The sequence below is a fragment of the Prionailurus viverrinus genome, chromosome F1, assembly GCF_022837055.1.
Source record: "Prionailurus viverrinus isolate Anna chromosome F1, UM_Priviv_1.0, whole genome shotgun sequence".
NCBI classification, from domain to species: domain Eukaryota; kingdom Metazoa; phylum Chordata; class Mammalia; order Carnivora; family Felidae; genus Prionailurus; species Prionailurus viverrinus.
In genome coordinates, this window is record NC_062577.1 from 13,317,767 (window position 1) to 13,340,470 (window position 22,704).

The following is a 22,704-nucleotide window of genomic DNA, read 5'->3' on the forward strand; positions in this document are numbered from 1 at the left end:
TATGTAAGTGATAAATCACTAAGTTCTACTCCTGAAACCAGTATTACACTATATGTTAGCTAACTAGAATTTAAATAAAAATTTGGAAAAATAGGGGCACCTGGGTGGCTCAGTTGGTTGAATGCCTTGATTTTGGTTCAGGTCATGATTTCACAGTTAGTGGGTTCAGACCCCTTATTGGGCTCTGCACTAACAGCGTGGAGCCTGCTTGGGATTCTCTCTTTCTATCTCTTTCTCTCTCTCTCTCTCTCTCTCTCTCTCTCTCTCTCTCTCTGCCCCTCCTCCCTCTTTCTCTCTCTCTCAAAATAAAAAAAAAACTTTAAAAATTTTTTGGAACAAAATATATCTGTTACAGTTAGCCTTCCCCTTTGCTGCTTCTATTTTTAGGCTGTTTCTGGGTATTTTCATTTGTTCTTCCATATGAGCTTTATAATCAATTTATCTAGCTGTCAAAACTCTGATGTTGATTTACTTGGATTGCACTAAATGTATAAATTAATTTATGGAGCACTTGTTACCTTTGTGAAATTGAGTCCTCTTATCCAATGACATGGACTGTCTTTCTATCTGCTCAGGCCTACTTTTGTTTCTTTCAGGAGTATCTTACAGTTTTCCTCATACAGGTTTCATACAACTAATAACTCTTGACTGAGAGTTGTAAAGAATTCAGATTCCATCTTATAGATGAGAAAACTGAGGACCAGAATGACCGAGTGATTGCTTGAGACCACAGAGTTAGCACTGGGACTAGCACTCTCCCATCATAGTGCTCTCCACTATACCACCCTATCATCCTATGGATGCATTCAGGGAATTAGGAAAATGCTCTGTTGTCTGATTCGTGTTTACTCCTCCTGCTCTGTTCTTGAATTTTCTAAAACAACTTCCCAATTCACCAGATTTGTCTCATGCTACTCTCTCAAGTGCACTCCTGCCAAGCTGCCCTTGCCCTTCTGGCTTTAGTGTCTTTGCCTACAACACACCTCCCTCCCTTCTAACTCTGCCATGTAGTAACCCCCATCATCCTTCATATCCCAGCCTAAGTGTCACTCCCTCAGGGAAGTCTTTATTGCTACATAAAAAGATATCCCCCCAAAAACAAACATGTATTATCTCACAACTTTTGCACGTCAGGAATCCAGGCATGGCTTATCTGGATGCTTCTGCCTCAAGGTCTCTCATGAAGTTGCTGTCAAGCTATAGGCAAAGTCTACAATCTCATCTGAAGGCTTAATCGGGAAAGGATTTGCTTCCAAGCTCACTCATGTTGCTGATGGCAAGATTCAGTTCTTTACAGGCTGTTGGATTGAGGGCTTCAGTTACTTGCTTGTCCTGAGGGAAGTCAGCTGCCATATTATGAGGTGTCGTATGGGGAGGTTCTCATGGCAAGGAACTGATAGAGACTTCTGGCCAACAGGCAGCAAGAGAGGTGAAATTTACATCAGTACCCACAGTCCTTTTGTAAACTAATCTTGGAAGCAACATTTCATCACTTTTACCATGTTCTATTTGTTATTTCCTAGGTGCAGCCTACACTCAAACAAGGAAATTTCACAAAGACATGAATACCATGAGACAGAGAATGTTGGGGGTTATTATATACTGAATTGTGTTTCCCACTCCCACCCCCAGTTCATAGGTTGAAACTCTGAATCTCATTGTGACTATATTTGGAGATAGGGCCTATGAGGAGGTAATTCAAATTAAATGAGATAATAAGGATAGGGCCCAAATCTGACAGAATTCTTGTTCTTTCTTATAAGAAAAGACTCCAGGGGTGCTTGGGTGGCTCAGTCAGTTGAGCCTCTGACTCTTGATATTGGCTCAGGTCACGATCCCAGCATCAGGTCATGATCCCAGCATCATGGGATCAAGCCCTACATTGGGCTCCACACTGAGCATGGAGCCTGCTTGGGATTCTCTTCTCCCTCTGCCCCTTTCCTCTGCTCAAGCTCAGACACTCTCTCTCACTAGCTCTCTCTCTCCATCCCTCTAAAAAAAAGAAAGAAAAAGAAAAGACTCCAGAGAGGAGCTCTCTCCCTCTTTCTTCCTTCTCCCCTTACCTTCTCCCCACCCCCATTCTTTATATCTCTCTCTCTCTCTTTCTCTCTCTCTCTGCCTTTTGAGGACACAGTGAGAAGGCAGACATCTACAAGCCAGGAAGAAAACTATCACCAGAAACCAAATTAGCTGACACCTTGATCTTGGACTTCCCAGCCTCCAGAACTGTAAGAAATACATTTCTGTTGTTTAAGCCACTAGTCTGTAGTACTTTGTTATGGCAGCCTGAACTAAGGGGCCATTTTATTTTATTTTATTTTATTTTATTTTATTTTTTTCAACGTTTATTTATTTTTGGGACAGAGAGAGACAGAGCATGAACAGGGGAGGGGCAGAGAGGGAGACACAGAATCGGAAACAGGCTCCAGTCTCTGAGCCATCAGCCCAGAGTCTGACGCGGGGCTCGAACTCACGGACCGCGAGATCGTGACCTGGCTGAAGTCGGACGCTTAACCGACTACGCCACCCAGGCGCCCCATAAGGGGCCATTTTAGAGGCTACCTGTACATCTCCCCATACCCTCTAGACCAGATCTGGGCTCCCTACTACATAGCTTCTTTAGCATGCTACAGGTCTCTTTCAGACAACTATCCCAACAGTAATTAAACTTCTGCAATTTGTGGTTTAGGTTTAGAATGTCTCCTCAAGAATGCAATTTCCATAAAACAAGTAAACACGTGGGTCTTGTTTACTGCTGAATCTCCGGCCTATGCACAGTATTTTATACATGGCAAACAATGTATAATTTCTAACTGAAAGACTGTCAGGTAAACTCAGCAACCCCTGATGAGCCATTTTGGCTGTTGCTACTGCCCCATACCCAAACCAGATAAAATCTATTTTAGGGATACTTTCAACTAGAAATGCAGGCTCCCTGTGGTCATAGTTTCACTGAGGGTGACAAAAATCCCCCCCTTGTTGAAAATTCCAGGTTTATTGCATTCATATTTCTAAATGGAGTTCTCTAGGCCTTGACATATATAGAAAGGGTTTACACTGACTTGCTCCACTTTGAAAAGAAATAAAGTTAACAGAAGGACAAACCAGATTGCCATGGGTCAGAGAATGAATCACAGCTTTATAAAATTATGAGGGACTGCTCTTATCCCAAGTAAGAGTTTGAAAATTCAGTCAGTGCTTAGCAGCATTCCCTAACATTTTTATACCTTCCTCAATATCATTTTCTCATGTTACGGAATAAGCTAAGGATCACCTTTGAAGCTATGTTTTACAACAGGCAATTTCTAGAAGAGAAACCTGAATTCCAGCTACACGTATGAAAATATGCCTTGACAGCACCAGTAATCAGATAAAAGCACATCTAAACCACAGTGAATTACCGTTTTGTACCCATCAGATTGGCAAAACAAATTTAAAGTTGGGAAACACCAAGTATAATGATAATGTAGACTAACAAGAACCCTCATAAACTGCTGGTGGGAGAGACAGCATAGCCCTGTGGCTGAAAGCAGATTCTAGAGCCATTTTGCTTGGTCTCAAGTCCTGGCTCTGCCTCTTTGGCTTAGCCTGACTGTGGGCTTGCTGGAAGCCGAGCTGTCCCAGCCTGAGTGGCAGGGCCCGGGCTGTGGACGGATTGGTGACTGCAGGGCGGCCCGCCAACAGTGAAGCTTCTGGGACTCCCGCTTTTAGGTAATTTGGCCATAAAAGTACCTGGGGTATTGTCTGTTGGGGAATTGCCCTCGGCAGGCCCCCTGGGAAAAGAACCATTGGGGAAAAAACAAGGTTCCGCAAGAAATTGTGTGGCCTTACGTTTAGCCCTTGCCATTCCCTATGGAGACTCCTCTACTTGCAGAAAGGACAGCCTCATGCATTTGCCAGCAAGGGCGGCCAACGAAGGAGAGACATGGATCTGAAAGCCCCACTTCGGTAACTAAGGAGTGTATCTATGGACACAGGTCACTCTGACCCCTAGGCCCACTTGGCCCCCAGGAAGCATTCCAGATGATGATTGAACCTAGTCGGTTAAAGTACAGAATGGTTCATTGGTTCCTAGGTGCATTGTCTCTCTGAGAATGTATAAGGCGTGGGTTTCTAAGGCACTCTTGGCCCCCTCCCTGGCACCTTGGACCCAGACAAACACTTTTGTTCTTCAAAACCATGAATGGTTCAGGGAAACAACTAAGAGGTCATGTCCCTGTAACTGTTCCACTTGAGGTGTTGAGAGATAAATGACCTTTTGTGAAAACAGCAAAACAAATACTTTATAAATTATAGACAAACATAGATATATAATAAAAACAATAAAAGAAATTAATCAATAAGCAAAAGGCAGGAGGGAACGTTATGACAAAACAATCATGCTATTCCTTATTGGGTGATTATACAAAGGAACAATTTTAGAATTGGGTAATGTTAGAAAAACATAGATGACGCGTGTTGCAAGGAAATCACTAGTATATATAATGCCACGTTTACCGCAATAAATCGGCCAGTTCAACACACTGCTGTTGTCTCTGTCCATTTGTATTTTAGTTTTAGCTTTTTATTTTAGTTTTTTATTTTCCAGTGTTTTATTTTAGTTTTATTTTATTTTCACCGACGCCGTTCTTCCTTTGGGAACCCCTGGTTTCTGGAGCTGGTCTCTGGCATGGGCTTAGTTAACATCTTGGTACTATTTGTAAAATTGAGATGATGAGGGGCGCCTGGGTGGCTCAGTCAGTTAAGCGGTCAACTTCGGCTCAGGTCATGATCTCTCGGTCCGTGAGTTCGAGCCCCGCGTCGGGCTCTGTGCTGACAGCTCAGAGCCTGGAGCCTGTTTCAGATTCTGTGTCTCCCTCTCTCTGACCCTCCCCTGTTCATGCTCTGTCTCTCTCTGTCTCAAAAATAAATAAACGTTAAAAAAAATTTAAAAAAAAATTGAGATGATGATAATAATAGCTCCTACCCTAAGAGGACTAGTGTCAGTATAATGAGTTAATATAAGAAAAACAGAACAATGTCTGGCATGTAGTTCATGTTATATAAGTATTTGCTAGTAGCAGCGGCAGCAGCAGGAATGGTTGTAAAACAGAACAACCACTTTAGAGAGCACTTGGGCTAGTGCTGTAAAGTTGAAGATACACATAGCATACAAGTCAGCAAGTTTACTCATACTTCTTATCCTAGAGAAACTCATACATGTGTACACAAGGGAGCATGTGCAAGAATTCACATTGTAGCATTGTAATAGGGAAAATTGAAAATAGTCAAAATATCCATCTAAAAGATAGTAGGTTTTTTGTTTTGTTTTTTTTTAAATCTGTGGTATATTCATGCAGTGGAATACCAGCAGTGAAAGTAAATAAGAGTGCTGGATCTTAAGCTTTAACATGCATTGTAATCCTGGAGAACTTGTTAAGACACAGGTTACCAGGCCTCATCCCCAGAGTTTCTGATTCAGGACGTCAGCAGTAGGGCTCAAGAATTTGAATTTCCTGAGGTGCCTGGGTGGCTCAGTTGGTTAAGCAGCCAACTTCTGATTTCAGCTCAGCTCAGGATCTCACACTTTGTAAGTTCGAGGCCTGCATTGAGCTCCGTACTGACAGTGTGGAGCCTACTTGGGATTCTCTCTCTCTCCCATTCTCTCTCTGCCCTTCCCCTGCTCTCTCTCTCTCTTTCTCAAAATAAATAAATAAACATTAAAAAAAATTACATTTCCTAAGTAATGCTGATACTACTGGTCTAGGACCACACTTTATGAATTACTAAATTGGACCTTCATTGATTAGCATGGATAAATCTTAACAAACAGAATGTCCAGTAATAAAAGCAAGTTGCAGAACACATACACTTTGATAGCATTTATGTAAAGTTTAAAACCATACATGCACACACTGCATATTGCATATATAGTCACAATAAATACAAAGAAAATGCATAGGAATGGTAAGGCAATAACTAACTTTGAAATGATATTTACTTTGTGATGAGAGGAGATAAGACATCAAAGAAGGGTATATAGGATGTTTCAATTGTATTTATGACATTTTATTTCTTGAACTCAATGGTGGGTATAGTATGTTTATTATAATATTCTCTATACATTTTTATATTTAAAGTGAGTTTCCTGGGGGTGCCTGGCTGGTTCAGTCAGTAAAGCATGTGACTCTAGAGCTCAGGGTTGTGAGTTCAAGCCCCACGTTGGGTATAGAGCTTACTTAATAAAAAAATTTTTTAAATAATAAAGTGAGTTTCTTGTAGGCAAGATACAGTGGAATCTTTTTTTTTAATCCAATCTGATCATCTCTAACTTTTAATTGAAGTGTTTAGTCTATTTATATTTACTGTGATTATTGATATGGTAGGGTTTTTACTCCACCATCTTGCTATTTGTTTTTTAATTGTCCCATTTATTCTTCATTTCTCTTTTTCCTTTTTTGTTTTACCTTTTGGATAAATTTAGTGTATTATATTTTTCATTTTATCTTTTTTTGCCATATTAGTTATATCATTTTGTTTTGTTGGGGTCTTTTGTGGTTGTTTTATGGTTTATAGTATACATCTTTACTAGAGTCCACTGTGAAATAAAAGTAAAGCCCTTTCATGTCTATATGAGAACCTTACAGGCAGGTAGTCTCCCCTTTGTCTTGCCTGCTGCTCCCTTGCAGTGTATTCAGTAGACTTCTAATCCTTTGTTCTGCTTTGGCTGAATTCTTTCACTGCCTGTGCCACTGGCCTCCACCCAATCAGGCCACCCCACATTTGGTGGCCCTCATGGGGAACCTCTGTTGCATCAGGACTTTCCTCAGATTCTCCAGGGAATTTCTTAGGACTTTCCCTTGATAGACCAACTCTAATACTCCTAGGGGAACTGACAACCTCTGGCCAAGGTCATTCTCCAGTGAGGATCTGAAGCCCCAAGGGGAACCAGCCAAACTACCCTTGCCTGAAAGGGTGAAGGATTTCCCCTCTTGCCCTTTGGAAGGATCCTTCTCTCCCTCTCCTTTCTCTATTCAGCCCTTTGGCAGTTAACCCTTGTACTCCTCAGATAACTGAAGGTCTATGGCCAGGGCGGCTCCATGGTCTGAAGGTCTGACAGAGAACAGGTCAGCCTATGCCTGTTGAGCCTGCCTCCTCTCCCACTCTGTCCTTCTGAGGTCTCCATTTCTAACATGGGGCACAACAGGCAGCAGAAGCTTGACTAGGGCAAATCCACATACCTTATGGACTTGGTTGGGACCCTTTCCTGATGCTGGCTGGCTCTCAGCCAGCTTCTTTTGTCCCCACCCCCACCCCCCGCCCCCATTTTTTCTTTGTTCCCACGGATCCAGTCTCCATCTTGATATACAGGCAAAATACATTCCTACACATCTGCGTGAATCCAATAATTCCATATACAATGGTGATTCAACAAGGATTCCAGCCCATACCATCAGAGGATCCCCTCCCACTAAATCCCATGGATCTGGCCACCAAGGAGTTTCATTCAAATCACCTATCAGCCCATTAATATAATACCATGCTCTGGTGTATAACTGCACAGAACCCCTGATGGACTGACAAGTTTAGGTAGGGACAGCATTCCCTCCCATCCAGCATGAAGCAGCTACTGGAGACAAGACTTCCACCCAAATGCCAAAGGTCTGTCATTGTCGATCTGTCAGGGGAAGATGTAGAAGCTGCTTTTAGGAAACAGGTTTGGGCAATGGAAACCTTAGTAAGGTAAAAGGGCCCACAGTGACCACTGGACTGAATGCAAACAGGCTCATTGGGTGACACACCTCAAAATATCCATAAGCTCTAGCTGGGCCTACTTACCACTGGGCAGTTACCAAAACAGGGAAATTCCATGTATTCCCATACCACCTCACTTCCCCCGCTTAGCTATAGCCCCCACCACTGCCTCCTGCAGACAGTTGTTGGCCTGCCTGCTGGTTCCTTGCAATGTATTCGATAAACTCCTATCTCCTTAAAAAAAAGAAAGGAAGGGAGGAAGGAAGAAAGGAAGGAAAAGGAAGAAAGAAAGAAAGAAAGAAAGAAAGAAAGAAAGAGAAAGAGAAAGAAAAAAAGAAAGAAAAGGGAAAAAGAAATTACAACAGTATACTTCCATTTTCCCCCTCCTGGCCTTTATGCTATTTTTGTTATTCATTTCACTTCTGCATGTATTATAACCCAACCAAACATTGTTATTATTTTTTCTTTAAACAGTCATTAATCTCAAAAGAGATTAAATATGAGAAAATATTCTTTTATATTTACTCACATATTTACCATATCTGGTAGTTTTGTTCCTTTATGTAGGTCCAGATTTCCACAGGGCACCATTTTCTTTCTGTATGTAAGATTTTCTCTGGGGCATCTGGTTGGCTAGTAGGTTAAGCATCCAACTCTTGATTTCGGCTCAGGTTATGATCCACACTGGGTGTTGAGCCTGCTTAAGATTCTCTCTCTCCCCCTCTGCCCCTCCCCTGCTTGTGCTTTTTCTCTTAAAATAAAATAAAATAAAATAAAATAAAATAAAATAAAATAGTAAAATAAAATAAAATAATAAAACAAAAAGATTTCCTTTAACATTTCTTGTAGTATAAATCTGTTAGTGATGAGTTCCTGCAGCTTTTGTGTGTCTCAGAAAAATCTTTATTTTACCTTTGTTTTTTCAAATATATTTTTGCTAGTTATAGAATTCTAAGCAGACGGGTTTTTTTCTTCAATACTTTAAAGATATTTTGCCTGTCTTCTGGCTTACATGGTTTCCTATGAAAAAAAATCTGTTGTCATTCTTATTTTTGTTCCTTTGTATATAATGTGCTTCTTTTTTCTGTCTACTTTTAAGATTTCTTCTTTATTACTGGCTTTAAGCAATTTGATGCATTGGTGTTGTTTTCTTCACATATCTTGTATTCAGAGTTTATTGAGCTTTCTGGATCTGTGGAGTTACAGTTTTCATCAAATTTTGAAACGTCTCAATCAGTGTCTCTTCAAATATTTTTTATGCTGCCCCATGCCTACATCTTTTTCCAGGAACTCTAGTTACACATATATTAGGCCACTTTAAATTATTCCACAACTCTTGAGGCTTTGTTCATTTTCTTTAGTCTCTTTCTCTCTGTGTTTCATTTTGGATGATTTCTATTGCTGTATCTTCAGGTTCACTAATCTTTGTTCCTGCAATGTCTAATTTGTTTTTAGTCTCATCCAGTGCCTCTTGCATCTCATACATTTGTGTTTTCATCTCTGGAATTTTGAGTCTTTCTTCATATCCCCTGTGTAGACTACATTTGTCCCACTACTAAAAAAAAAAGTTAAAAAAATTTTCCAATCTTTCCTCTACCTCCTTGAACATATGGAATATAGATTTCATATCTCTTTTAGTATCCTTGTCTCCTAATTTTATCACCTGTGTCATTTCTGTGCCTGTTTCCATTGATTAATGTTTCTCCTGACTATGAGCCATATTTTCCTGCTTCTTTGAATGCTTTGTAATTCTTAATTGGGCACCAAACATTGTGACTTTTACTTTTTTCCGTGGCATATAGCTTTTTTTTTTTAAATTTCTATAAATATTCCTAAACTCTGTTCTGGATTGCAGTTAAATTACTTGGAAACAATTTGATCCTTTCAAGCTTTATGCTTAAGTCTTGTTACATAGTATCAGAGCAGCCTTTAATCTAAAGCTAAAGTTTCCCCACTACTAACACCAATACTCTCCTAAGTACTTTACCCATCTTGTGAACTATGAGAATTTTTCACTTTGGTGTGTGGGAATAATCCCATTATGTGCATTCCACAGATTGTTTCTTCTAATCCTTCCAGATAATATTTTCCCTGGCCTTAGATACTTTCTTCACATGCAGATGCTGATCAGCACTCAGATTAAGATTCAAGGGGGATACAACCTTAAACTTACACAATGTTATATGTCAATTATATCTCAGTACAGCTGGGAAAGATTCCAGAGGAATCCTCTGAAGCTCTCTGGAACTCAGTGTAGCTCTTTCCTGTTTGGTACTCTGGGCTGCAAACTCAAGCTGCCATAGTCTTCCCAGACTCCTAACTTCATCTCATCAATTTAAGGCTTTCAGGCTCCACCTCGGTTGTCCTTCCCTGCTTTATGGCAAAATCTCCATGCAATAACCTGGGACAATAGTAGGATTTACCTTGTTTGTACCATCTCTCTAAAGGCTCACTGTTCTTTGCTGCCTGAGAGCTTGTTTCTTGTATTTTTCCAGTTTTTAGTTCTTAGTGGGAGGGAAGTTTTGTCCTTGTTACTCTATCTTTTTTTAATACACATTTTTATATCTTAATTATTTCATAGAAAATTATTCAAGATGACTTCTTCTGTGACCTGAGTCATTGAGTTTTCCATTGAATTTTTCACTTAAAAATTCAGGTAATTGTATTTATTGAGCATCTATGATGTGCCAGAGACTTCTTAAGTACTTTACATGTATTACAACCTTTATTCTTCAAGACAGGAAATAAGATAGCAAGAATATTTCTCACATGTAATTGTCTCTTATACTTTATAAAGAACATCCATATTTTCCTTTTTTCTAATTTTCAAAAGCTTTGAATTTGGGATCAACTGTCAAACCTAAACTGAACTATAATGTCTCCATTTATATAGAGCCTTCCCATAAAATATATAATGAAATCTGAACTTCTTACAGTACCCTACAAGACAATATATGACCTTGCTCTTGTCTGTTTCTCTTATTTCATGTCTGATACCATTTATAGCCACACTGGCCTTCTTTTTTTTTTTAATTTTTTTTAATGTTTATTTATTTTTGAGAGAGACAGAGACAGAATATGAGTGGGTTAGGGGCAGAGAGAGAGGAAGACACAGAAGCAGAAGCAGGCTCCAGGCTCTGAGCTGTCAGCACAGAGCCCGACGTGGGGCTCGAACTCACGAGCTGTGAGATCATGACCTGAGCTGAAGTCAGTCACCCAACCAACTGAGCCACCCAGGCGCCCCCCACACTGGCCTTCTTTATGCTCCTTGAACAAGACAAATATACTTGTGCCTCAGGTCCTTCCCCTTCCTATTCCTTCTACCTGAAACACTCTTCTCCCTGCCTTCCACCTGGATTGCTTCTCTCTCATATTTCTGATCTCAACCCACCTCTCCAAAGTACTTCCTTCATCATGCAATTTAAAGTACCCTAGAGGCGCCTGTGTGGCTTAGTCAGTTAAGGGTCGGACTTCCACTCAGGTCAGGATCTCACAGTTTGTGAGTTCAAGCCCTGTGTTGGGCTCTGTACTGATAGCTCAGAGCCTGGAGCCTGCTTTGGATTCGGTATCTCCCTCTGTCTCTGCCCCTCTCCTCCTTGCAATCTGTCTGTCTGTCTCTCAAAAATAAATAAACATTTAAAAAAAATTTAAGTAGCCTCTAGGGGTGCCTGGGTGGCTCAATTGGTTAAGCGTCTGACTTCAGGCAGAGCTAAGATGGTGGAGAAGTAGGGGGACCCTACTTCCTCATCCCTCAAACACAGCTGTATTGAGGTCAGATCGCTTGGAACACCCAGAAAATCTATCTACAGAGCGGTAGAAGGATCTCTATAGTTGGAGGCAGACAGCTTGGCAGGATCGAGGTGCATGTATGTGAATTGGGGGAGATAAAATGGCATAGGTACAGAGGGGAGGGAAACCTTTCTGTGCAGAGACAAAAGGGAGAGAAAGAGAGAGGGCTTCTAAAAGTCGGTATCAAATTAGCACAAGAGGAAAACCTCTCCAGACCATGGACTGGGGAAGGAGAAATACAGAGTGCCAGTTATAGTTTGCAAACAGTCGTAGGAGCTGAAATTCAGCGATTTCAAACGTGCATGACTTTCTCCAGAGCAAAGCTGGGAGCTGTGTGTGTGCTCCTGGGGAGGATGAGCTGGCCCCAGAGCACATATCATGGTGTAGCGATCTCAGGGGCGCAAGGGGAGAGAAAGATCCCTTCCCTCAAGTACTGTGGGAAGAGGGTTTATTGCCTCCCCAAGGACAAAAGACTCTGCAGGTGCCAGCCAAAAGTTCTTTTATCAGCAGGGCAGAGTGGCTCTACATCAGAACAGGGTCCGTGTGGTGCAGGGTCCTTTAAGACATCGGGGTTTGAATCCCAGCAGACACCTAGGCAGCTGGGGAGATTGGAGCAGGGCAAGCTGACTGCCCTTTCTATTCTGAGGGCTGCCTGAACAGCGTGGTTTGAGACACCCAGTTAGGGGAGAGACTGGGATGTGGCCATTTCTTCTCCCCTTCACCGACATGGTGGGACTTCAGGGAGCAGTGCAGTGGCCTCCAAGGGGAGATGACCCACTTACACAAAGCCTTGCCCCTTGGTGCCTGGTAACTGCTTACCTACTGGAGTAAAACTGACTGACCCAACGCAACCAGCCTCTCCTCCAGACCAACACAGCCACCCTCCCAGGGACCAACAGACCATTATTTTGGGTCCCCCCCCCTTTTACTTTTCTTTCTACCATCTTTTTTTTTTTTTTTTGGAATCAAGCTCATAGTTTCTGATTTTATTTTGGTCAATTCTTAGTGTATGTGTGTGTGTGTGTGTGTGTGTGTGTGTGTGTGTGTGTGTGTGTTTCATCATACTTTAAAAAAATTTTTTAAACATTTATTTATTTTTGAGAGAAAGAGACAGAGCATGAGAGGGAGAGGGACAGAGAGAGAGGAAGACACAGAATCTGAACCAGGCTCTAGGCTCTGAGCTGTCAGCAGAGAGCCCAATGTGGGATTCGAACTCATGAGCAGTAAAATCATGACCTGAGCTGAAGTCAGACACTTAACCAACTGAGCCACGCAGGCACCCCTAATCAGGTATTTTTATTCTACTCTTTTAACACCTTTTCTATTTCTTCTTCCTCTTTATTTTCCTTTGTCTTTTTTGGATTTAGCCTTATCGTTTTTTGATTCTCTGTTTGGTCTTCTTTTCTCCCCTTTCATTTTTCTCTTTTTATGGGATCAGCCTTCCCCCCACTTTTCCCTTTATTTCCTGGGCTACTTCAACAAACAAATCAAAGCACACCTGGTTGAAGGTCCAAACTCTCCACCACTAGAATCAAGGAGGAACTTTGCAGAGGACCAACCAGTGGGATAGAGGAGCCAAAATGCAACAACACAGTGCATGCAACACACACCAACAACACTTCCTGAAGTGCCAGGCCCTGGATAGTGTATGGCCATTTTTTAATATAATAGTACTCGCAGGTGCAGGACACATAACAAGCTTTTAAAACATGCCAGAGACAGAAACAGCCAAAATGACAAAATGGAGGAATTCTCCCCAAAAGAAAATTCAGGAAGAAATCACAGCCAGAGAATTGTGTGTAACGATATAAGCAATATATCTGGACAAGAATTTAAAATAACAGTCATAAGACTAATAACTGGGCTTGAAAAAAAAAGCATAGAAAACACCAGAGAATCTCTTGCTGCAGAGATCAAAGACTTGAGAACTAGTCACAATGAGTTTTTAAAATGCTATAACTGAAATGCAAAATAGATACAGTGACAGCAAGGATTGAAAAAGCAGAGGGGATAATAGGTGAAATAGAAGATAAAATTATGGAAAATAATGAAGCTGCAAAATAAGAGGGAAAGAAAATTACTAGATTATGAGGGAGAATTGGAGAACTGAGTAATTCCATGAAATGAAACAATATCCATGTCATAGGAGGTCCAAAAGAAGAAAAATGAAAGAAAGGGGCAGAAGGCTTATTGGAACAAATTATAGCTGAGAACTTCCTAATCTGGGGAAGGAAACAGGCATCCAAGTCCAAGAGGCACAAATAACTCCCTTTAAAATCAATAAAAACCAGTCAACACCACAACATATCATGGTGAAACTGACAAAATACGAAGATAAAGAGAGAATTCTGAAAGCAGCCAAGGACAAAAGGGTAGACACATAAGGTTAGTAACAGACCTGTCCACTGAAACTTGGCAGGCCAGAAGGGAGTAGCAGGAAATATTCTGTGTGCTAATAGGAAAAATATGCAGCCAAAAATCCTTTATTCAACAAGGGTGTCTTAAGAATAGAAGGAGAGAGAAAGATTTTCCCAGACAAACAAAAAGTAAAGAAGTTCATGACCACTAAACTAGCCCTGCAAGAGATCCTAAGGGGAGCTCCATGAGTGGAAAGCAGCAAAGACTACAAAGGACGATTGACATCACAAAAGTGAAATCTACAGATAACACAATGGCATCAAATTCACATCTTTCAATAATCACTCTGAATGTAAATGGACTAAATGCCCCAATCAAAAGACACAGAGTATCAGAATGGATAAAGAAACAAGATTCATCTATATACTGCCTACAAGCTACTCATTTTAGATCTGAGGACACCTGCAGATTGAAAGTGAGGGGATGGAGAACTATCTATCATGCTAATGGACATCAAAAAAAAAAAAAAAGCCAGAGTAGCCATACTTATATCAGACAAACTAGATTTTAAAACAAACACTGTAACAAGAGATGAAGAAGGGCATTATATCATAATTAAGGGGTCTATCCATTAAGAAGAGCTAACAATTGTAAATATTTATGCCCCCAACACACCCAAATATATAAATCTATTAATCACAAACATAAGCAAACTTTTGGATAATAATATCGTAATTGTAGGAGACTTTAATACTCCACTTACAACAATGGACAAATCATCTAGGCAGGAAATCAGTAAGGAAACAATGGCTCTGAATGACACATTGGGCCAGAAGGACTTAACAGATATATTCAGAACATTTCATCCTAATGCAGCAGAATACACATTCTTCTAGAGTGCACATAGAATGTTCTCCAAGATAGATCACATTTTGGGTCACAAGACAGCCCTCAACAGGTATAAAAAGATTGAGAGCATACCATGTATATTTTCAGATAACAACACTATGAAGCTTGAAATCAACCACAAGAAAAAATTTAGAAAGCCCCCAAATATATGGAAGTTCAAGAACATCCTATGAAAGAATGAATGGGTTAGCCAGGAAATTAAAGAAGAAATTTAAAAATATATGGAAGCAAATGAAAATGAAAACATGACAGCCCAAACCCTTTGGGAGGCAGTCATAAGAGGAAAATACATTGCAATTTAGGCCTATCTCAACAAAAGTCCTAAATACACCACCTAACCTTACACCTAAAGGAGCTAGAAAAGGCACAGCAAATAAAGCCCAAAGCCAGAAGAAGAAGAAAAATAAAAAAGATTAGAGCAGAAATAAACAATATAGAATCAAAAACAAAAAACAGTAGAACAGATCAATGAAACTAAGAGCTGGTTTTTTGAAAGAATAAACAAAATTGATAAATCCCTAGCCAGACTTCTCAAAAAGAAAAGAGGACCCATACAGATAAAACCATGAATGAAAGAGGAGAGATCATAACCAACACCACAGACATACAAACAATTATAAGAGAATACTATGAAAAATTATATGCCAACAAACTGGACAATCTGGAAGAAATGAAAAAATTCCTAGACACTCATATCCTAGCAAAACTCAAACAGGAAGAAATAGAAAATTTGAACAGACCCATAACCAGCAAAGCAATTGAATCAGTTACTGAAAATCTCCCAACAAATAAGAGTCCTAGGCCAGATGGCTTCCCAGGGGAAATCTACCAGACATTTAAAGTAAAGTTAATACCCATTCTTCTCGAACTATTCCAAAAAATAGAAATGGAAGGAAAGCCTCCAAACTCATTCTGTGAGGCCAGCATTACCTTGATTCCAAATCCAGACAAAGACCCCACTAAAAAGGAGAATTGCAAGCCAATATCTCTGATGAACTCAGATGCAAAAATTCTCAATAAGATGCTAGCAAATTGAATTCAACAGTACATTAAAAGAATTATTCACTATGATCAAGTGGGATTCACTCCTGGGCTGCAGGGCTGGTTTAGTACTTGCAAATCAATCAACATGGTACACCACATTAATAGAAGAAAGGATAAGAACCATATGATTCTTAGATGCAGAAAATGCATTTGACAAAAATGGCATCCTTTCTTGATAAAAACCCTCAAGAAAGCTGAGATAGTAGGAACATACCTTAACATCATAAAAGCCACACAACATGAAAGGCCCACAGCTAATATCATCGTTAGTGGGGGAAAACTGAGAGCTTCCCACATAAGATCAGGAATGAGACAGGGGTGTCCATTCTCAGCACCGTTGTTCAACATAGTATTGGAAGTCCTAGCTTCAGCAATCAGACAACAAAATGAAATAAAAGGCCTCCAAATTGGCAAAGAAGTCAAACTTTCACTCTTTGCAGATGACATGATACTCTGCATGGAAAACCTGAAAGACACCACCAAAAAACTGCGAGAACTGATACATGAATTCAGCCGAGTCGCAAGATATAAAATCAACATATAGAAAGTGGCTGCATTTGTATACACCAATTATGAAGCAACAGAAAGAAATATCAAGGAATCGATACCATTTACAATTGCACCAAGAACCATAAAATACCTAGGAATAAACCTAACCAAAGAGGTAAAAGATCTGTACGCTGAAAAGTATAGAAAGCTTATGAAAGAAATTGAAGACACAAAGAAATGGAAAAACATTCCATGCTCATGGATTGGAAGAACAAATTATCATTAAAATGTTGATACTACCCAAAGTCATCTACACATTCAATGCCATCCCTATCAAAATACCACCAGCATTCTTCACAGAGCTAGAATAAACAATCCTGAAATTTGTATGGAACCATAAAAGACCCTGAATAGCCAAAGCAATCCTAGAAAAGAACACCCAAGCTGGAAGCATCACAATTCTGGACTTTAAGCTGTATTACAAAGCTGTAATCATCAAAACAATATGGTATTGGCACAAAAACAGACACACAGATCAATGGAACAGAATAGAGAACCCAGAAATGAACCCACAAATATATGGCTAACTAATCTTTGACAAAGCAGGAAAGAATATCCAGTGGGAAAAAGACAGTCTCTTTAGCAAATGGTGCTGGGAGAACTGGACAGCGACATGCAGAAGAATGAACCTGGAACCACTTTCTTACATCATACACAAAAATAAAATCAAAATGAATAAAAGACCTAAATTTGAGACAGGAAACCATCAAAATCCTACAGAAGAAAACAGGCAACAACCTCTTTTACCTCGGCCACAGCAACTTCATACTTTACATGTCTCCAAAGGCAAAAGAAATAAAAGCAAAAATGAACTGTTGGAACTTCATCAAGATAAAAAACTTCTGTACAGCAAAGGAAACAATCAACAAAACTAAAAGGGAACCAACAGAATGGGAGAAGATATATCAGACATATTGGATAAAGGATTAGTATCCAAAATCTATAAAGAACTTACCAAACTCAACACACAAAAACCAAATAGTCCAGTAAAGAAATGGGCAGAAGACATGAATAGACACTTCTCCAAAGAAGACATCCAAATGGCAAGCATACATGAAAAGATGCTCCACATCATTCATCATCAGGGAAATACAAATCAAAACCACAATGAGATACCATCTCACACCTGTCAGAATGGCTGAAATTAACAACTCAGGAAACAGATGTTGGTGAGGATGTGGAGAAAGAAGAACCCTTTTGCACTGTTGGTGGGAATGCAAACTGGTGCAGCTGCTCTGGAAAACAATTTGGAGGTTCCTCAAAAAATTAAAAATAGAACTACCCTATGACCCAGCAATTGCACTACTAGGAATTTATCTAGAGGATAAAAACTGCTGATTCAAAGGGGCACATGCACCCCAATGCTTATAGCAGTGCTATTGACAATAGCCAAATTATGGAAAGAGCACAAAGGTCCATCAATGAATGGATAAGGAAGATGTGAATGGATAAAGAAGATACACACACACACACACACACACACACACACACACAATGGAATACCACTTGCATATGTATATATATACATATACATACAATGGAATACCACTCGGCAATGAAAAAGAATGAAATCTTGCCATTTGCAACAATGTGGGTGGAACTGGAGGGTATTACGCTAACTGAAATAAGTCAGAAATATACGATTTCGGGGCGCCTGGGTGGCGCAGTCGGTTAAGCGTCCGACTTCAGCCAGGTCACGATCTCGTGGTCCGGGAGTTCGAGCCCCGCGTCAGGCTCTGGGCTGATGGCTCAGAGCCTGGAGCCTGTTTCAGATTCTGTGTCTCCCTCTCTCTCTGCCCCTCCCCCGTTCAGGCTCTGTCTCTCTCTATCCCAAAAATAAATAAACATTGAAAAAAAAATTTTTTTTTTAAATTAAAAAAAAAAAAAGAAATATATGATTTCACTCATATGTGGGATTTGAGAAATTCAACAGACGAACATAGGGGAAGGGAAGGAAAAATACGATAAAAACCAAGAGGGAGGCAAATCTATAAGACTCTTAAATACAGAGAACAGAGTGAGGGTTGATGGGGGTGGGGGTGGAGGGGTGTGTTAAGTGGGTGACTGGCATTAAGGAGGGCACTTTTTGGAATAAGCACTCGACGTTATATGTAAGAGATGAATCACTGGGTTCTACTTCTGAAGCCCAGACAACACTGTATGTTAACTAACTTGAAAATAAATTAATAATAATTTTTAAAAAAGATCTGACTTTGGCTCAGGTCATCATCTCACCTTTCGTTAGTTCAAGCCCGGCATTAAGCTCTCTGCTATCAGTGCAGAGCCCACTTCCAAGCCTCTGTCTCCCTCTCTGTCTGCCTTTCCCCTGCTCGCGTGTGAGCATACTCTCTCTCACTGTCTCTCAAAAATAAATATTTAAAAATAACAACAGAAATAACGTAGCCTCTCCCCACGGATGAACCTTGAGGATTTTATGCTAAATGAAATAAGACCAAGAAAGACAAATACCATATGATTTCACTCATATATAGAATCTAAAAAACAAAACAAATAAAAAATAAGCAGAATCAGATGTATAAATACAGAGAACAAACTGATGGTTGCTAGAGGGAAGGAGCATGGGGAAATGGGTAAAATGGATGAAGAGGAGTTAGAGATACAGGCAACAATTCTGGAATGAATGTCATGGGAACAAAAGGTACAGCATAGGGAATATAGTCAATGATATTGTAATAGTGATGTAACAGGACAGATAATAGCTACACTTGTAAGCATAGCATAATGTATAGAGATATTGAATTACTATGTTGTACACTGAAAAGTAATGTAACATTGTGTTACCTATTCTCAAATAAAAAATTTTTAATAAAAATAAATAAATAGGGGCACCTGGGTGGCTCAGTTGGTTAAGCGTCGGACTTCAGCTCAGGTCATGATCTTGCGGTTCGTGGGTTCAAGCCCCGCGTGGGGCTCTGTGCTGACAGCTCAGAGCCTGGAGCTGCTTTGGATTCTGTATCTCCCTTTCTCTCTCTCTCTCTCTCTGCTCCTCCCCCACTCTCATTCTGTCTCTCCCTCTCAAAAATAAATAGTAAACATTAAAAATTTTTTAAATAAAATAAAAAAATAAAGTAGTGTCTCCTTGCCTTAACTAATCACTCTCCCTAACATCACCCTGTTTATCTTCTTCCTTACTAGCATTTGCCACTGACTGGAATTATTTTGCTTATTTACTTGTTTATTGTCTATATCCTTTTACATGAATTAGTATGCTTCTGGCTGCAGGTATTAGAAACCCCCAACTCACTTTAAAATATGAAATTTATTATCTTACATAACTAGAAGTCCAACAATAGGGCAGTCTCTGGGCAAGGAAGGATGAGTAGTTTAAAAATGACATTCAAGGACCCAAATTCTTTCAGCCTCTATGTTCTACCATCCTTACTCTCTAGCTTCACTCTCCTCTGGCTTCTCTCATGGTTGCAAAATGGTTGTAGTGGTGTCAGTTGTCACATCCAGACACAACAATGGCCAGAGAGAAAAGATGCTATCTCTTATTGCATCTCTTCTAAATTTACTAGGAAGTCCCCAGTCTCCATTAGATTTCCTCTGATTTCTCACTAGTCAGTATTGGGTCATTTGCTTGGAGATGATTTAGATCAACTACTCATAATGGAAAACAACCACCATAACCACATAAATGATCACTAGAGCTTTAGGATGTTGTCTATCTCATTCATGATTGTATTTCTAAAGCCTAGTGCAGTACTTGGCATGCAACAAAATTGGCATCTGTTGAATACCTACTAAGTGCCAGACACACAACATGATCTTCATTATAATTTATTTCTCAAAACAACTTTATACAAGAGGCATTATTATTCTTTTACACAAAGAAAACTAATGCTTAGGAGATTAAGAACTTTGACCAAGATCACAAAGTCAGTCACAGCACTAGGATTTCAAAATATGGGGGTCTGGATCTAAAGGTGACACGTTTCCCACTACAACCTAATTAACAGAAGGTATTCTTTCTCTTTCAGAAACAACTGGACAAATATGTCAATCCCATGGGAAGAACAGCTAAAGAAAATCTGGCTAAATTCATGCTTAGCCTACAAGATATCAGGAAAACAGCAACAGTCTTTCACTGATATTACTGAAACTGAGTCCCCGACCTTATCACTTGTATATTGTCTAAATGTGTAGTAAAAATCAGATGGCTGTGTGGTCTGGTAAAATCGGGCAGAGTACAAATTGAAAAAGAATTTTTCACACAGAGGAAGTGTTTGAAATGTCGGCATAAAGTGTTTGGACAAACACTTTTTGTTTTTCTCCTGCTAATCTGTTTGTCCTTGGTGAAGTGTTTGGATAAAACTCTGGTATCTTGAAAGCTAAACTGTGGGAAATCTGGAAGGTCAGGTCTATTTCTGATTTGGCTGTGTATCCCCAGCAGCTTGCACATTGCAAGGGCCTAAGAGAGATATGTCAGCCCCGCCTACGCACGCGTCAATCATACACTCCACAATGAGGGGCAACATTGTGCCTATACAGTGCAATAGGAGACCTACAAGCTACGGATAAATAATTCCTAGCTTTTTGTGACTACACCCATTTTTCTATTGCCTTCTGGTGGGGAAAACAAAGAAGAAAGAAGGAAACTTCGGTATTCAAATACTGTCAGATCAGCTGTGAACTTGCAAAGTGGTCACCCTCAGGATTGGAGGAAGTGGCTAAGAGGACAGGCAGTCTTTGAGGCGATCCGAATCTCCAGCAAAGGGCGCGGCTACTTCCTGAGCCGCGCCGGAACCTTTTGGCGGGCTGTATGAGTTCCAGAAGGAACGATTTAGGAACAGGACCGCTTCCGCTGCTGAAGAGACGAGAGGGGTGGGGAGGAAATAGTTCGAGGATCTGATCCTGCCTGCGCTAGCGGCGGCAGTGGAGCAGGCAGAGAGGGGGCGGCGGCAGAGAAGAAAGTGACAGAGCCGGTGAGTTAGCCGCCTTAGAGCAGGAGACAGTGGACAGCGCCCAGAACTTGCTTTGCAAATCTGGTCCTAAGTTGCTGAGCTGCCGGGTGGGGTAGGGGGCCGTGCTTCGCCCGCCGCCTGTCAGTGGGCGCCGAAACGGGGCTTTTGGGGCGCTGGGGCTGGGCCTCGCGGGGCACCAGACTGCGCTCTAGCTGGCTGACACCCCTGCCCGGGAGCCCTGGGGGACGCTGGGGTTCTTACCCTGCACAGCTTCCCCCGGACAAGAGCTGGAATTCGGGGGAAGGAAATGGGTACTGTGCGTCCCATTTAACCCTCGGGACCTACCGAGGTCTTGCCAAGTGGGTGGTGGACATTGTTTCGGGCACTGAACGAAGGGCTTGTAAGGAGAATGTTAGTCTGGAACCAGAGCTCTGCTCCGTTCGTGCTGCCCGACTGTCGGAAGCGGAGTCGTTTGTTTTTAAAGGCAAATGCCGCCCCCTGCTCCTGTCACTTCGGGACAAGTTAAAGCTTCAGATCCGTTGTTAAGCCAGCGTGTTCCCTATCCAGTCTATCCTCTTATTACTTCTGTGGGTAAATGTGTTCTGTAGGTATACTTGATAGTGAGGCCAAAAGTTAAACGTCTTCAAGCACTTTTTGAGGAGAGGCCAAAACTAACCTAGCAATCAGGACTGTATAAGCGCGCTTTCTTCACTTTCACTTATAATCGTTTTAGCTTTCCATGTCTATATCCAGACTGAGGATAGTCATCTTAAAGGCACTAAGGTTATGACGGTGCAGATGCAAAAGGCCTGTGGTATAATATGATGTGAAGTTTTTGTTTGTTTTTTTTTTTTATCACTGAACGAAATGATCAGAAATAGTTTTTTATTAAGTTACTGCTTTTCTGTTGTCTTAGGTTCGGCTGTAGAGTGTGGTGAAGGGACTTTTCATGGTGCATGGAAGGAAAGCCAATGCGCAGGTAGGCTTTTAGGAGGAAAACCTTCAGTTTCACTGATTGAAATTCAACATGGAATAATTCAGGACTTCATTTAATTTTTTGAAAGGGTTTTCAAACTTTACCAAATTCTGCTGGAACTGATGATTCTTGTTCTAAAATAAATCAAAAGTATTATCTAGAATTAATCACATTTTAAATAAGAGCCCAATATAGTACTTACATGTCTAAAGAACGTTACGAATTTTACGTAGTTGTTAACATTTAAATTTTCCTTCTTTCATGGTAATTTTTGTGATAATCATTAAGTGTGATATGATACTCTCTGAGTTCCTTAGTCTTCAATTCTCTATAGAATGTAGAAGGTTCTGTTGCCATTGAAGAATAATAATAATTTGTAATACACTGTACGTATACCTAATTATGGTTTGGCCTATTTTA

At 40.5% G+C, this 22,704-nt stretch overlaps 1 protein-coding gene across 14 annotated transcripts in view; it reads left to right on the forward strand.

Moving 5' to 3' along the window:
• KLHL20 (kelch like family member 20) overlaps nucleotides 1–22,704 on the forward strand; it is a 142,360-nt gene that overhangs the window by 57,744 nt on the left and 61,912 nt on the right. For 13 of the 14 annotated variants that reach the window (XM_047840427.1, XM_047840435.1, XM_047840431.1 and 10 more), the window contains 2 exons: nucleotides 20,385–21,329; nucleotides 22,225–22,287. In XM_047840427.1, the coding sequence (XP_047696383.1) occupies nucleotides 22,265–22,287 (23 nt within the window). In that variant the 5' untranslated portion in view covers nucleotides 20,385–21,329; nucleotides 22,225–22,264. Of the gene's footprint in view, nucleotides 1–10,315; nucleotides 10,391–20,384; nucleotides 21,330–22,224; nucleotides 22,288–22,704 lie in introns of all 14 variants that reach the window. The other variant, XM_047840430.1, reaches the window with a different exon arrangement.